General features: G+C 43.3%; 1 protein-coding gene across 1 annotated transcript; it reads left to right on the top strand.

Moving 5' to 3' along the window:
• Positions 1 to 999: 999 nt before the first annotated feature.
• Positions 1,000 to 14,451, top strand: nod1 (nucleotide-binding oligomerization domain containing 1). Its single transcript, XM_079504207.1, has 12 exons — positions 1,000 to 1,158; positions 2,406 to 2,665; positions 3,694 to 3,868; positions 6,518 to 8,333; positions 8,580 to 8,663; positions 8,910 to 8,993; positions 9,106 to 9,189; positions 11,469 to 11,552; positions 11,652 to 11,735; positions 11,847 to 11,930; positions 12,322 to 12,405; positions 14,004 to 14,451. The coding sequence occupies exons 2-12, from the start codon at positions 2,483 to 2,485 to the stop codon at positions 14,074 to 14,076; spliced, it is 2,835 nt and encodes a 944-aa protein (XP_079360333.1). The 5' UTR covers positions 1,000 to 1,158; positions 2,406 to 2,482; the 3' UTR covers positions 14,077 to 14,451.
• Positions 14,452 to 14,866: the final 415 nt, after the last annotated feature.

The following is a 14,866-nucleotide window of genomic DNA, read 5'->3' as shown; positions in this document are numbered from 1 at the left end:
CTTCATAACTTGCTATGTATTCCATGTTTATAACGCATTATAAAAAATCTTATAAGACAATATACATTTCTCATAAACATTTATAATTATATATATAAAGTACTTTAAAAAATGATAACCTTTATCATAACACATTATAAAGCTTATTATACTCACTTATTAATGTCAAGTATTATAATACCACGCTTTCTAGGGTATGATTTGGGTCCGTAAAGATGACTACAAAATGAATGTGAACATCTTTATAGGCTACTGTCCAATACTTCGATACGGATTATGACAGGCAGTTACTGCTGTCAAAATATGACACCCCAGTCAAAAAACGCTTTGTTTGAAATAGACACTCGTGCTTTCTAAGGTGTGATTTGGGGCCCTAAGGATGAATACAAACTGAATATCAACATCCTAATACTGTCCAATAATTAGATGGGCAGTTTCTGCTGTCAAAATATGACCCCCAGTCAAAAACCTTCTGTGTTTTAAATAGACATGTGCTTTCTGTAAGATTTGGGGCCCTAAAGATGAATACAAAATCAATATCAACATCTAAGTATTGGACAATACTGTCCAATACTTAGATAGGGAGGGGTGAAATTATGACAGTTGCTGTCATAATTCCATGCTTTAATAATGTGATTACCATGTAATGTGGTTACATTATTTACAATGTGGGCATTTAGCAGATCTCTAAACATTCCAAATTAAAGAATGATTTGATTTGATTAGTTTGATTAAAAAGGTAAACATCTTCTGTCTGGCTGTCTGCCTATGTAGGTTGTTTATTTAAAATAGTATTGTTTAATCATACTGGTACTTTAGGCCGTGTTTAATCACAGCTCTGATCTGTGGTTTCACAATAGCTAGCAAGAGATGACGTATTTTCACTTTCACTTCCTTTTACTGTCGAGCATAATCTTCTACTACTATTTGTATAGGAGTTTGTCTACATTGATACCAGGTGCATGGGTGGATGGACCACAGCGACCATATGCCAGCAGATTAATAGAAAACACCGTCGAGATTGTGAGGATGTATTTGTATTTAAGAGCGACATAAATTATGTGAATACTTAATGATCGTGATTCGTGGAGGAGCAGAGCGACCATTCTTCTGAACTGAACTGAACTAAACACAATGGTCGGACTTAAGACTGACAGGGTATGTAAACATTATCTGACACATTGATTTAGGGAGAGCACGTGCTTTTTGTTGTACGTTGTAACCGTTACGATCGGCTGTTTGACAACTAACTGAAATGGTTTGCCGTTATTAGTCCGTAGGCAGGAAGAGTGGTGGAAAGTCCCGATGGCGGTAAAACAAAACATGCACTTTTGATTTGTTTCTTATTTTGTTTGTAGCCTGACGTTCTATGTCATAGTCCACTGCCCTATAGTAGGCTATTAAACATTCATAGTAAAGTAATTATCAAATATTCAACATTTGGGAAGAGAGAAAAAAATCGAGAGATCCCTTATTGATGTGTAGCCTATTATAGGCATGTGTTGCTTCAGCTTATAGTAAAACATAAAAAGATGATGAAGTATACAGTGCATGGGGCAGTGCTGGAAAGTAACTAAGTACATTTACTCAAGTACTGTATAAGTATAATTTGGAGGTAGGCCTATCTTTACTTTACTGTATTGCAAATATTCAGTAGCCATACCTTTTCTTCTACTCCACTACATCTTTAGAGGCAAATATTATTGTACTTTTACTCCACTGCAATCATTTGAAAACTTAACTTAGCCATACTAGTTACTTAGATTTTAATTGTTATTACAAAACATAGCTAGGCCTACATTAACCACTTCAGACCTATAATAATGGCCTTTTGAAAATAGCGATCAAGCTCACAATAAAGTCGCACTGCAATGTATAATATATAGAATAGAATATCTTCTATAAAATAACCTTTTCACCTATTCATTTTATACTTTTGAAAATGTGTGAAATGGGACCTTCTGCATAATGAGTAGGCTACTTTCTACTTTTGGTACTTTAAGTAGCCTACATTTTTATACCAATACTTTTGTACTTTTACTTTTTGAATTACAGACTTTTACTTGTAACAGACTCTTTCTACATTGCAGTAGGTATTTTTACTAACTAATTTACCGCGAAAATAAATTATTAATCAAAATGCTGTAGTCCGGGAAAAGGCGGTTCATGGATTCAGAATTCAGGGAAAGGGCGTAGGCCTACTGAAGACAATTCAGGGCAAGGGCGTAGGTCTACTGAAGACAAAAAGGCAAGGCACCATAAAGTTGGGGCAGGGCTGCATGACATTTTTGTTGCCCTACTCACAACTATCATCTTCTTTCAGGCTATGATAAAGTGAACATCTTTCACAAAGCCTAAATCAATTCTCTTTTTTTATTATTATTATTTCTTGTTTGTTTTTCAAGTCAAGAAAAGGAACGTTGCAACTAAAGTTGACCTCGCATCTCACGACCTCACCTCTGCTGCTGCTTACTGCTTAGTGATGGGTTATAAAGGAGAAGGAGGCTCTCCTGGCACCGCGCGCCAGCTCCTCACCTGGCACAGAGAGGTCCTGGTCTCTCAGCTGAAGAGCACGCAGTGCATCCTGGACAACCTGGCACACGGCGGCTTCCTGTGTTCGGAGGATGTGGAAATAGTGCAGCGTGCCACCACGGCGCCCGATAAGGTAAATAGTGCAGCGTGCCACCACGGCGCCCGATAAGGTAGTGAAATAGTGCAGCGTGCCACCACGGCGCCCGATAAGGTAGTGAAATAGTGCAGCATGCCACCACGGCGCCCGATAAGGTAGTGAAATAGTGCAGCGTGCCACCACGGCGCCCGATAAGGTAGTGAAATAGTGCAGCGTGCCACCACGGCGCCCGATAAGGTAGTGAAATAGTGCAGCGTGCCACCACGGCGCCCGATAAGGTAGTGAAAATGAAAAGGGGAAATGATGTTTTGGCACAAGTCATGCCAATTGGGTGTGAAATGGAAATTGAAACTCTTAGCCTGGCATTCTTTTTTTGTGGGCGGAAATGATTCAAGATTTTCGCCTTATAATGACATGCCCCCCGCATGTCATTATAAAAATCATTTTCAAATGTAGGCCTATAGCTTAGCTCAGGGGTGGGCAACTGGCGGCCCGGGGGCCACATGCGGCCCCCGCCTTCACTTAATGCGGCCCGTGTGTTAATATCAGAATACTGATATAGTATTGATATTAGCCAAACCCGCTTTAATTACTTCACGATTAGCATTTAATGACTAGTACTTAATGACTAGTATTAAAATGTTATTATCTTTTTGTGTCCAATGTAGTTAACAGTTCAAAAAGTTAACATAACTATAACTAAATGCATTTGAAATTCAATAAAAAGGTTACTTTTCAGGATTCCAATTCAAAAATAGCAAAAGATTATTCAGGTTTTCAATTAAAATATAGCAAAAATAGCTGATCTACAAGCTCAAAATGCGTCGCATTGTGGCGCGTTTTGAGCTTGTAGATCAGCTATTTTTGCTAATATGCACTGTGGCCCCTCTGGAGTGAGTGTGGAAATATATTGGCCCTCGCCATCGTCAAAGTTGCCCACCCCTGGCTTAGCTTGTAGGTTGGCTATTTTTGTGCGACACTGCTATACGACGAACTACAGTGCACAACAGGGCTTAAGTGGTTAACGTTTTTAATCTGTTTACCTTCATGACCATAATCTACAGGTACGCAAAATCTTGGAGCTGGTCCAGGGTAAAGGAGAGGAGGCCTGTGAGTGCTTAATGTATGTTCTTTATAAAGTGCGTGATGCTTACATAGACCTCCAGCCATGGCTGGAAGAGATCAACTACCAGCCAACAGAGTTCATACAGAAGATACAAGTGGTCAACACAGATCCCAGTAAGTACTGTGCAGTACTACTGATTTGTACCTTTTTACTAATGTGCAGGCTACGCTTAGAGTTTGTACCTGTAATGGCCGGGCTCCACCGGGCGCGTCAGCGTCGCGTCTCCGTCACCGTCAGGGAATGTTCCCTTTTTAATCAATGAAGGGTGGCTCCACTGCCCGCGTTGACGGAGACGCGACGCGTGCATTAAAATTGAACCGGTGCGTTTTTTGACGCGACGCGACGGAGACGCAACGCGTCCGGTGGAGCCCTGGCGTTAGTGTGGCTTTGTACTGACCTCTGGTCTAGAATGCACAGTATTTACAAAGAGTTTCACATGAAGTCCCAGACTGGTGACTTGCATTTCAACCTTTGCAGGCATTCTTCAGTTAAGCCTGTTTTGTAAATTCCTATCATGCTTTCTGTACCGACTCACCGAGTCTAGGACGGTTATTGTAATAAGGCCAGGTGGTAAAATGCCAAAGTTGTTTTATTATTCTTGTGGTGGCATACAAATTATAGTGAAACGATATATTTACATATATATTCAATATGAATTACTACGTTTTACAAACATAAATGACACACGGAGCAACTAAGGGAAATAATCAAAAGCATTCTAAAACTAACCTCTTGAGTTTTAGACACTAACCTACCAAACGAAAATAAAGTGACAACAGTGCCCTACTAATGCCTACTCTAATCTAATCTAACAAACTGTACAAAAAGCAGGCTTCCGTGGCCCGGTGCTCAGACATATAGAATTACTAACTGAAGGTTGGGTCCTTATCATAATACAAGAATGAACGGCTGGAGGTATGAATAGCAACTCTTGCTACTGCATGCTGTTCCTACTCCGTGAGTGCTCTCTCTCTGCACGGAGGGCGTGCTGCCTCTAGCCTACTCCACTCTGGAGATCAGCTATAGGCTTCGTACACACATAAAGAACAACTGTGCTGTGCTCTGCCTGTGTTTCATGGCCGCCCCAATGCTTTTCCAATGGAAGTCATGTGGTTTGACCAAACACTTGTGTTTGATTGCCCCCCCTCCCCCCATCACACACAACTGTTTGGTCAAACCACGTGACTTCCATTGGAAAAGCATTGAGGCGGCCATAAAACACGGACAGCACACAGCATGTTCGTCTGATATGTGCGTACGAAGCCCTATCGGGCAGCGGCCGGGAGTGAAGGCTTCAGGGCGCCTTTATGCCGTCAGGTGGGCGCAGGTATAGATGCTGGTTGGAGCAGCGAGATGCGGAGCAGGCGGCCAACAGTGGAGCGTTGGGAACGCTCCCCACCAATGGCTGCGCTGACAGATCTGCAGGGAGGGGTTAGGTCAGGGGCGCGCACTGTGCGCACCAACACAGACTATAGGCCTGCGGCCGTAACACTTTCAGAGATATCGAATGACAAACGCACCTTTCAAAAGCCACACACCAGAGCAGTGTAATAAGAGAGTCAACAAAGGAAGTCCAACAAGCTAAATCGATGCATGATTCATGTATCCCTCAGATAGTTCCCGTTGTAAAATGCATTCACATGACGACATGTACAATACAATCTGATTGTTTAAACGTGTTACCTTTTAAAAGTGCACCACAAATATAATGGTCTATATGGCTAGTGTTTGCAGCCATTATTGTCCATTGGAATTGTCACCACTCTCTTTACATACAGTAGCTCACACGTGACTCACACCAGCATTGTCAACTATCATCTGGTTTGTGATTAGTGGATGATACTGAAGTGGAGACTGAGCTGTCAGCCACAGTTTAATTGGGATCTTTTCTCAGGGCACTGACATGGAAAAACTTACTTTTGTAAAATTGTACATAAGGCCTTTGTATCTTACACAAATGTGTACCTGTACAGGCTCAGTGACCAATTTGCTTAAAATAAATGATATGCATATAGTGCCTTTATTCAAAGTGCTTTAATTGCAGATTCACCCATTCAAACACAGACGACAGAAAAAACCATGCTAGGCACCAACCTGCTGATCAGGAGCAGTCAGGGGTTCAGTGTCTTGCTCAAAGACAACTTCGACACTAACCCAGGGGGAGATAGGGAGCAAACCGGGAACCTTTCGATTCCAAGGCAGCCGCTCTACCTCAGTCATTCAACACTTACTACTGTGTTTTCTAATTCAGTATTTCACAGTAATGTGTGTCATGTTGAACACTATTGTCCACATTATCACATGCACGTATCACAAGTATCTAGTGCCAGGAGGACGTCTAGTTCTTTGTACAGAAAATGTATTTGATTAAACAAAATACACATAAGCTCACAGAGTGACTTTGTACCAAACTAAAGGTGGTGCACTGGTAATGTTACATACAATCTGTCCTGTTAGGCCTATATAATTCCTTCTTAGTTTGTCATACATTTGACAGCTGGGATCTGTGCATCTTAACTGCTATATAGTAGAAATATCCTATGTCCCTCAAGGACCTCAATGACCTATGGGGACCCCACTTTGACTATAAACTACTACTGTACCCCTATTTCTGACTGTGTATTATATGGTGCAATAATATTAGAAGGATGTAAATAAAAGTCACATCTGGTAGAAAATATTTTCGTTCCTTATTGATTGTCAGTTTGACTAGTGTAGACTCCATGCACGGACCTATACTCACTAGTTTGGTCCCCTCTCAGTCAGCAGGTACTGCGAGAAGCTGAGGGATCAGCTAGGCCGGGACACACACTTTATCATGTCTTACGCACAGCGAGAGGAGACCCTGCTGGACGAGCTGTACATCGACACGCTGATGGAGCTGCTGAACGGCACCAACGAGAGCCTCGGCTTCCTGGAGAGCCCCGACAAGCTCCTGGGGGACGAGGGGGTCTTCAACCGCCAAGCTGAGACAATCTATGTGACGGGGGACGCCGGAGTGGGCAAGTCCATCCTTCTGCAGAAGCTGCAGAACCTCTGGTCCAAGCGCGAGCTGCGGACAGATGCCATATTTTTCTTCAAGTTCCGCTGTCGAATGTTCAGCACGTTCAAAGACACGGACGCGATCTCCCTCCGGGACCTGCTATTCAGACACAACTGCTACCCGGACCAGGATCTGGACGACGAGGCGTTTAATTACATCCTCCGCTTTCCGGAGAAGACAATTTTCACGTTCGATGGCTATGACGAAATCCACGGCGACTTGGATCTGGTCAACATGCCTGCGGTGGCCTCACCACACAACAAGGCGCATCCCCTCCTGCTGCTGATCAGTCTGCTCTGTGGGAATCTCCTCCGGGGCTCGCAAAAGGTCCTGACGGCACGGACGGGCACAGAGTTCCAGAACAGCATGATCAGAAAGAAGGTGGTCCTCCGCGGGTTCTCCCCGGCTCACCTCCAGGCTTACACCGCCCTGCACTTCAAAGGGCAGGAGCATCGATCCCTGGTGACCACCCAGCTGGACGCGAACCCCCACCTCAGTGGCCTCTGCTCCACGCCGCTCTTCTGCTGGATCGTCTTCAAGAGCTTCAAGCACCTGCACAGAATGCACGATAACTGTGAGCTGCCCGAAGCGTGCATGACCCTCACTGCTGTCTTCCTCCTGCTGTCCGAGGTTTGCCTCAGCCGCGTGGCCCTGCCTCCGCCGGGGCAGCTTTCAAAGAGAAGCGCCAGGTGCACTTCCCAGACTTTCAGAGCAGGCTTGAGGCCTCTGGCCGCCTTCGGGCAGCTGGCCCTACAGGGCTTACAAACAGGCACCTTCATATTCAGCCAGGAAGAAGTGATGGCCTGCGGCCTGATCGAGGAGGACCTGCTCGTGGGCTTCCTCCGACCAGTGAGCCACTACGACGCCTGTGGAAGCTCCGCCACGTATGAGTTCCTCCACATGACCCTGCAGTCTTTCTTGGCTGCGTTTTCTCTGGTGCTGGACGAGCAGGTCGCCACGAGTTCCGTGGTCAGGTTCTTCACCGAGTGCAGCCGTAAGAGGGAGACCCACTGCCTGCCCTGTGCCTCCTGCATCAGCGGCTCTCCCAATCTCCCGGGACAGGACCCGTTCCGAAACACGGAGCATCTTCAGTTTGCCAACCTCTTCTTGTGCGGACTACTCTCTAAGGCAAACATGGGCCTGCTGGAGCACACGGCACCTCCGGTGATGCTGAAGAAAAAAAGGGACTTCCTCAAAACCTACCTCTCCACCAGCGTCAAGTCGCACCTCCGCGGCTTGCCCCATTACACCACCCTGGGCATCAGGAGGGTCCACGTGCTGCCCAACTTCCTGTGGACGCTGAGGTGCATCTACGAGACGGGAAGCAAGGACGTGGCACAGCTGGCGGCCAAGGGCGTCACGGCCACCTTCATCAAGGTGGCGTACTGCAACGTGTCCTCGGCCGACTGCGGCGCGCTGAACTTTGTGCTGCAGCACCGCGAGAAGCCCATAGGAGTGGACCTGGACAACAACAACATCAGTGACTACGGGGTCATGCAGCTGAAGCCGTCCTTCTGCAAGATGACAGTGCTGAGGTGAGGCTTGCACTCACTCTCTCTCTCTCTCTCTCTCTCACACACACACACACACACACACACACACACACACACACACACACACACACACACACACACACACACACACACACACACACACACACACACACACACACACACACACACACACACACACACACACGATGAAAGAAGGTTCCATGTATAATCTTAATTAATCCAAGACACTGCATGAGGTCAATTTGATTCCAAACTGTGTGTTCCCAGGCTGTCTGTCAATCAGATCACGGACAGCAGTATGGAGGTGCTGGCAGAGGAGCTCTGTAAACACAAACTGCTGGAGTTTCTGGGGTAAGTAATCCATTGATAAATCTGCAGGATCTGTGTGTGTGTGTGTGTGTGTGTGTGTGTGTGTGTGTGTGTGTGTGTGTGTGTGTGTGTGTGTGTGTGTGTGTGTGTGTGTGTGTGTGTGTGTGTGTGTGTGTGTGTGTGTGTGTGTGTGTGTGTGTGCCCATGTTTGTGTCTGTCTAGCGCATAACTCGATAAGCAGAATATAATAGTGATTAAACGGAACTGAATGTATTGATCTCTTTTCAGGCTCTATAACAATCACATCACAGATGTTGGAGCCAGACTTGTTGGACGGATAATTGAAGAGTGTCCAAAGCTTAACACTGTCAAGTAGGATTTAATCATTATTTTTTTAAACAGTTTTAAAAGAGGATGATAAATGAGTGGTGTTTATTTTGTATTCATTCTGACGTTGACATCAACATAACTCTGTTACCTTTAGGATTGGCAAGAACAAAATCACCAGCATCGGAGGGCAATATTTGGCCAGTGCCATTCAGAAGAGCACATGTATTTTTGACGTGGGGTAAGAGTTGACCAGCCTTTCACAATGACTCTTACCGTGGGGTAACGTGGGGTAAGAGTTGACCAGCCTTTCACAATGACTCTTGCACTAAATGTTTTCACACACGTTGATTAAAACGCAACAATTCCCTTTGCGCTGGGGGCTAACTGCAAGTGGGACCCCAAATAAATGAATAGGCAAAACATTTGCCAAAACATTTTATTGATAATATAACATGAATATAAAAATCTTTAAACTCTTTCTTTAAAATGAGTTATCATTGTCATGAATAGGAACTTAAAGTATAGATAAGTTAGTTCATCAACTTCATGGTCACATCACTGGTTTACAGGTGTGGAGAAGAGGGTGAAGTTTGTTTTTGCCTAAGTTCCATAATTTGTGTTGTTTTCCAGTAACGGGAAAAATAAATAAACGTTAATGCATATCAAAGGCAACACAAAATAATAAGATATCTACATATATACAGTACACATAGCATAAGCCCATACAGTATGTACATGAGTGTAGAAGGGAGTTCCAGCCGCGCCTCTAGCCTATAGCAGGCCAATCTGGTGCATCTCAGGAGCAGGACATATATATGCGAACAGGAAGGCACTGGAGCAGCTCAGACGATTTAGGCCCTTATTTTATTATATCAGGGTGCTGGTAAAAAGCGACAACGTTTTGATGTGTCAATTACATCTTCGTCAGGTCATAGCCCGAGGGGGGTATGACAGTAAGGCTTAAGTACACACATGGTGCAGGGGGCAGGCCCTTGGTTAACCAGTTCATACATCATTTTCACGTGGAACCTAACAGTGAGGGATTATCCAGATGAAAGTTTAAATGCATTGAGACTATAAATATACAGACTATAAATACACAGGTGTAGAAAGAATAGTACAAAAATAGAACATATTTGGTTTTCGAGACAACTATCAAGTTCATATTTAAGTAAAGTGTCAAGTACAAAAATAGAACATTTTGGTTAAGAGAAAGCTGTCAAGTTCATATTTAAGTAAGGTGTCAAATACAAAAATAGAGCAACATTATTGGATTAAGAGACAACTGTCAAGTTCATATTTGAAGTACATACATTAATACATATATAAGATTAAAACCAAAATTAAGGCAGAAGACCAAAACTAGTCCCTCAAGTGTCACCACCAGACCACCACTCAGGCTGCTTCTGCTCTACACCACTGTTGCTGCGCTGTCCTTGCCGCCCGCCCCCTACTGGGGCCCTATTATTATTTGTGCTGTATGTCCTTGGCCATTTACTTGGCCCCCAAAGCAGTCTATCCCCAAACTAGTTTTGGTCTTCTGCCTTAATTTTGGTTTTAATCTTATATATTTATTAATGTATGTACTTCAAATATGAACTTGACAGTTGTCTCTTAATCCAATAATGTTGCTCTATTTTTGTATTTGACACCTTACTTAAATATGAACTTGACAGCTTTCTCTTAACCAAAATGTTCTATTTTTGTACTTGACACTTTACTTAAATATGAACTTGATAGTTGTCTCGAAAACCAAATATGTTCTATTTTTGTACTATTCTTTCTACACCTGTGTATTTATAGTCTGTATATTTATAGTCTCAATGCACTTTAACTTTCATCTGGATAATCCCTCACTGTTAGGTTCCACGTGAAAATTATGTATGAACTAATGATTGCTGGCTGTGTGACATTGGTTAACCAAGGGCCTGCCCCCTGCACCATGTGTGTACTTAAGCCGTCGGGCTATGACCTGACGAAGATGTAATTGACACATCGAAACGTTGTCGCTTTTTACCTGCACCCTGTTACTAATAAAATAAGGGCCTAAATCGTGTGAGCTGCTCCAGTGCCTTCCTGTTCGCAAGTATGTACATAAGGTTAAGCATAAGGTGCGGAAGTGGTGGTAGTTTGTTTAAATGGTAAATGGTGCATTTATATAGCGCCTTTATCCAAGGCGCTTTACATAGATTGTGCATAACATTCACCCATTCACACACTGATGGCGGCGGAAACCATGCAAGGCACCAACCAGCACATCAGGAGCAATTAGGGGTTCAGTGTCTTGCTCAAGGACACTTCGACACTAACTCTGGGGGGGCCCGGGTTCGAACTGGCAACCTTGCGGTTACCATCCAGCCACTCTACCCCTGAGCCACCGCCACCCCAATTGATCCAAGCCAGAACATGATTGATTTAATGATTTATTGATAGATTGAAGGCTTACAAGATAATATTGAAGTTTCCCCTGATCCAGAAAAGGTTGAGAACCACTGTTATAACATAAGTGTTTTTCAGAATGTGGGGGAACACCATCGGGGACGAGGGAGCGAAAGCGTTCGCAGCTGCTCTGAGGAAGCACCCAAGTCTCACCAACCTGAGGTGAGCGTAGCGTCCGGATGTCAAGCCCGAGGGAGCTCATTGGTTGAAATCAACTCATCCGATATGGTAGTAAACAAACGCTGGGTGTCTTTCTTCTAGTCTCTCCGCCAATGGCATCACATCTGAAGGTGGGAGGAGCTTGGCTGAAGCGCTCCAAGAGAATACCTGCCTCAAGATCTTCTGGTATAGGACCCCTCCCTGGTGGACCGTTCAGTTTACATCCTCACTTACTACACATCTGGTTTATACGTTTATAGTTGTTGTTGATTCATTAAGAACTCTCTACTGTTTCAGGTTGGTGGAGAATGAGTTGTCTGACGACGTGGCGCCACACCTGGCTGAGATGGTTAGAAAGAACACAGGACTGTCTCACCTCTGGTCAGAGCAACATGCATGCATTTATACTGTGCACACACATACGCACGCACACAGTCACATACAACCTTCCAACGCACACATACTGTACTGTACTTGCTCACTTTATCACTATAATTGTGTCATCTGCACAGTGATTTTATGAATGCCATTGAAATGTTTTTTAACCACATAAACATTTTAAATATTGAATTGTATCCGCTTGAAGTGAATCAAATTGTTCTCATAATTTTTTTATTTACTTTCAAATGGCAAAATAAATTCAATTTTATTAGCATTATCTCTAGATATTTGTTAGTTGAGTGGGGAGAAACGTCCGGTCATTGACCCATGATGTAATGGTCAGGACTTGAGCAGCTGTTCTGCTGGTGTGTGTGTGTGTGTGTGTGTGCAGGTTAATCAGTAACCAGTTGACTGTGGATGGAGTGAGGCAGCTCTCTGAAGCCCTGTGTGACAACACATCCATCACAGAGATCTGGTGAGGAACCATTATCATGTCTAAATAGCAGGGGAATGTTTCACTTAAAGCAGCACTATGTAACCTTTTTATTAATGAATAAAAATACATTTTGTCCAATCTGTATGGTAGGGCATGTCAATACAATATAACTTATACAATTGGGGTGGTTGTATTTTTGTCTCCTTGCTATTCTGTTGATATATATATATATATATATATATATATATATATATATAGATATATATATATATATATCGTATCAAAGCACTGGCGGAACAAGTCAATACCAGGCTGAGCACACGATCGGGCCCCCCGAACCACGTGGGTTCTTGTTTAATACTTGGTTAGACGCTTGCCGGCATCATAACTTGTCGTGGAAGCTTGGCTACAACCGAAACGGACTTCCTCTTCAAAATAACTTGTAATGATTAGTCAACACTAGTTGTATGTCTAAGTCTACTTACAGGACGTAGATAGACATTTGTAGCTGTCAAGCTTTTAGTGTGCAGCGTCCATGCATAATGGAGAATAAGAAAGTCTTAATATCTTTAGCCTCGGCATATTTATTGTGGTATATTGTGGTATACAATCTGGCTGATAATCTGGCGCTTGCTGGGGACATAATGAAGTCCCATCCTGTGCGTACCGTAAACTATGTACAATATATAAAATACAATAGAGTACCGTAATAGACAGACAAATAACAATAGCTTCACAGCACCCTGAGATAATGCTTTGAATGGTCCCGCTGCCTGCTGCTCGTACCAAGAGGCAGGGCTCGCAAAGTACGACCAAGTAAAGGTCTGTGACTGTGTGATCGTGATCATCTGACAGCTGGAAGGCCCATGGAGTCCCGGGCCGGGGAACGGCTGTACCCTCAGCTCCCCGTGACCTGTATCAAAGGTCATGTCTCAAGGTCATGTGGGGCGGCTGTGGCTCAGGAGGTAGAGCAGGTCGTCCAATGATCCATGGGTCGGCGGTTCGAATCCCAAGTGTCCTTGGGCAAGACACTGAACCCCAAATTGCTCCCGATGTGCTGGTTGGTACCTTGCATGGCTTCCACCGCAATCGGTGTATGAATGTGTGTGTGAATGGGTGAATGTAATGCACAATCTATGTAAAGCGCCTTGGATAAAGGCGCTATATAAATGCACCATTTACCATTTACCATTTACCTGGACATAGGATTGGTCACGAATTTTGACCTGGTGGTCAAGATTCAATTCATCCCCTAAGCAAGCAGACAGGCTCTATTAGCTCAATGGTAGAAATGTCAGCACTTGCGCATGAAACAGGGTTACAATCCAGGGTAGAAGAGGAAAGTTACATATACTTGAAGGGCAAGGTCACAACACACATTTATTCTACTTGTGAGGGCGGATACTGCCAAATGCCAATGCGTGTCAATGGGAATGGACCAGTTTATGGTGTGACCAAATTAAGTACCAAAGTAAAAGTGCTGATTATGAATGGTCCATTTCATTTTCTTTATGAAGATAACGTTATAAAGTTAACATGTGTCTTGTATGGCTCTTCTCAGCTGGCCACCACCCATTGATTTCTAGTACTGATTCCTGGTTGTGATGATGTGTTACGTTGTGAATGTATCCCAACAGCATCAAAGGAAACCGTGTCTCCGGCGAGGAACAGAAGCAGTTTGAAGCTGAGAAAAGACTCAAGTTCCACTGATGAGTTATTTGTGCCGACAACTTTAACTTGTTAGTTTTTTCAAGTGCTGATGTTTCCACATTTAAACATCCTTTTCCACACACCATGGCCAGGGCTCCTATAACGCAAGTATGAAACGTATGGATAAGTATTTGATTTGAGTAATTTCCCGGTCAGGATAAGTCGTTTTTTCCTTATTCTGTTTTCTAAAATATAAGAGTAAGAATTTCTAAGAATAAATATTGATGGACTGCATCAATTACTTTACTTCCTCTTTGGGCAGAGATCGTCAACAGTCTCTTTATTCAGTATTCATTTAAATGTATTCAACTATGTTTTATTGTTTGCTCCATAAATGAAGCAGTTGGAAGTTGGAAGTCAATGGACTTTAGTTCTCTTTTTGTGAATTGTACATTGTACTGTTACTGTATATGGTTGAATGTTTACAGTTATTTATGACCAACATGACCAAGAACTTTTTTTTCCTTTCTTTTTTTTAGCATTGCCTGGGTTTGGTGTTAACGACATTCAACCTAACATCCCTATTTTGGGCATGTCATTATATGCAAATCTTTGCAACCGGTCTACCGTTGCATTGCGACACAGTGTGAGCTTGTTATTACGCTAGCATAGCAGACATGGTTTACATGTTTACATCATTTACATCCAGTGGTGAAAAGTAACTAAGTACATTTACTTAAGTACTGAAATTAATTCTGAGGTATTTGTACTTTACTTGAGTATTTCCAATTTCCAGTACTTTTACTTCTACTCCACTACATCTTAGAGGCAAGGCAAATATTGTATTTTT

The sequence above is a fragment of the Electrona antarctica genome (assembly GCF_951216825.1).
Source record: "Electrona antarctica genome assembly, chromosome: 6".
NCBI classification, from domain to species: domain Eukaryota; kingdom Metazoa; phylum Chordata; class Actinopteri; order Myctophiformes; family Myctophidae; genus Electrona; species Electrona antarctica.
The sequence above is the reverse complement of the archived record's forward strand: the minus strand, read 5'-3'. Positions and strand labels throughout refer to the sequence as shown.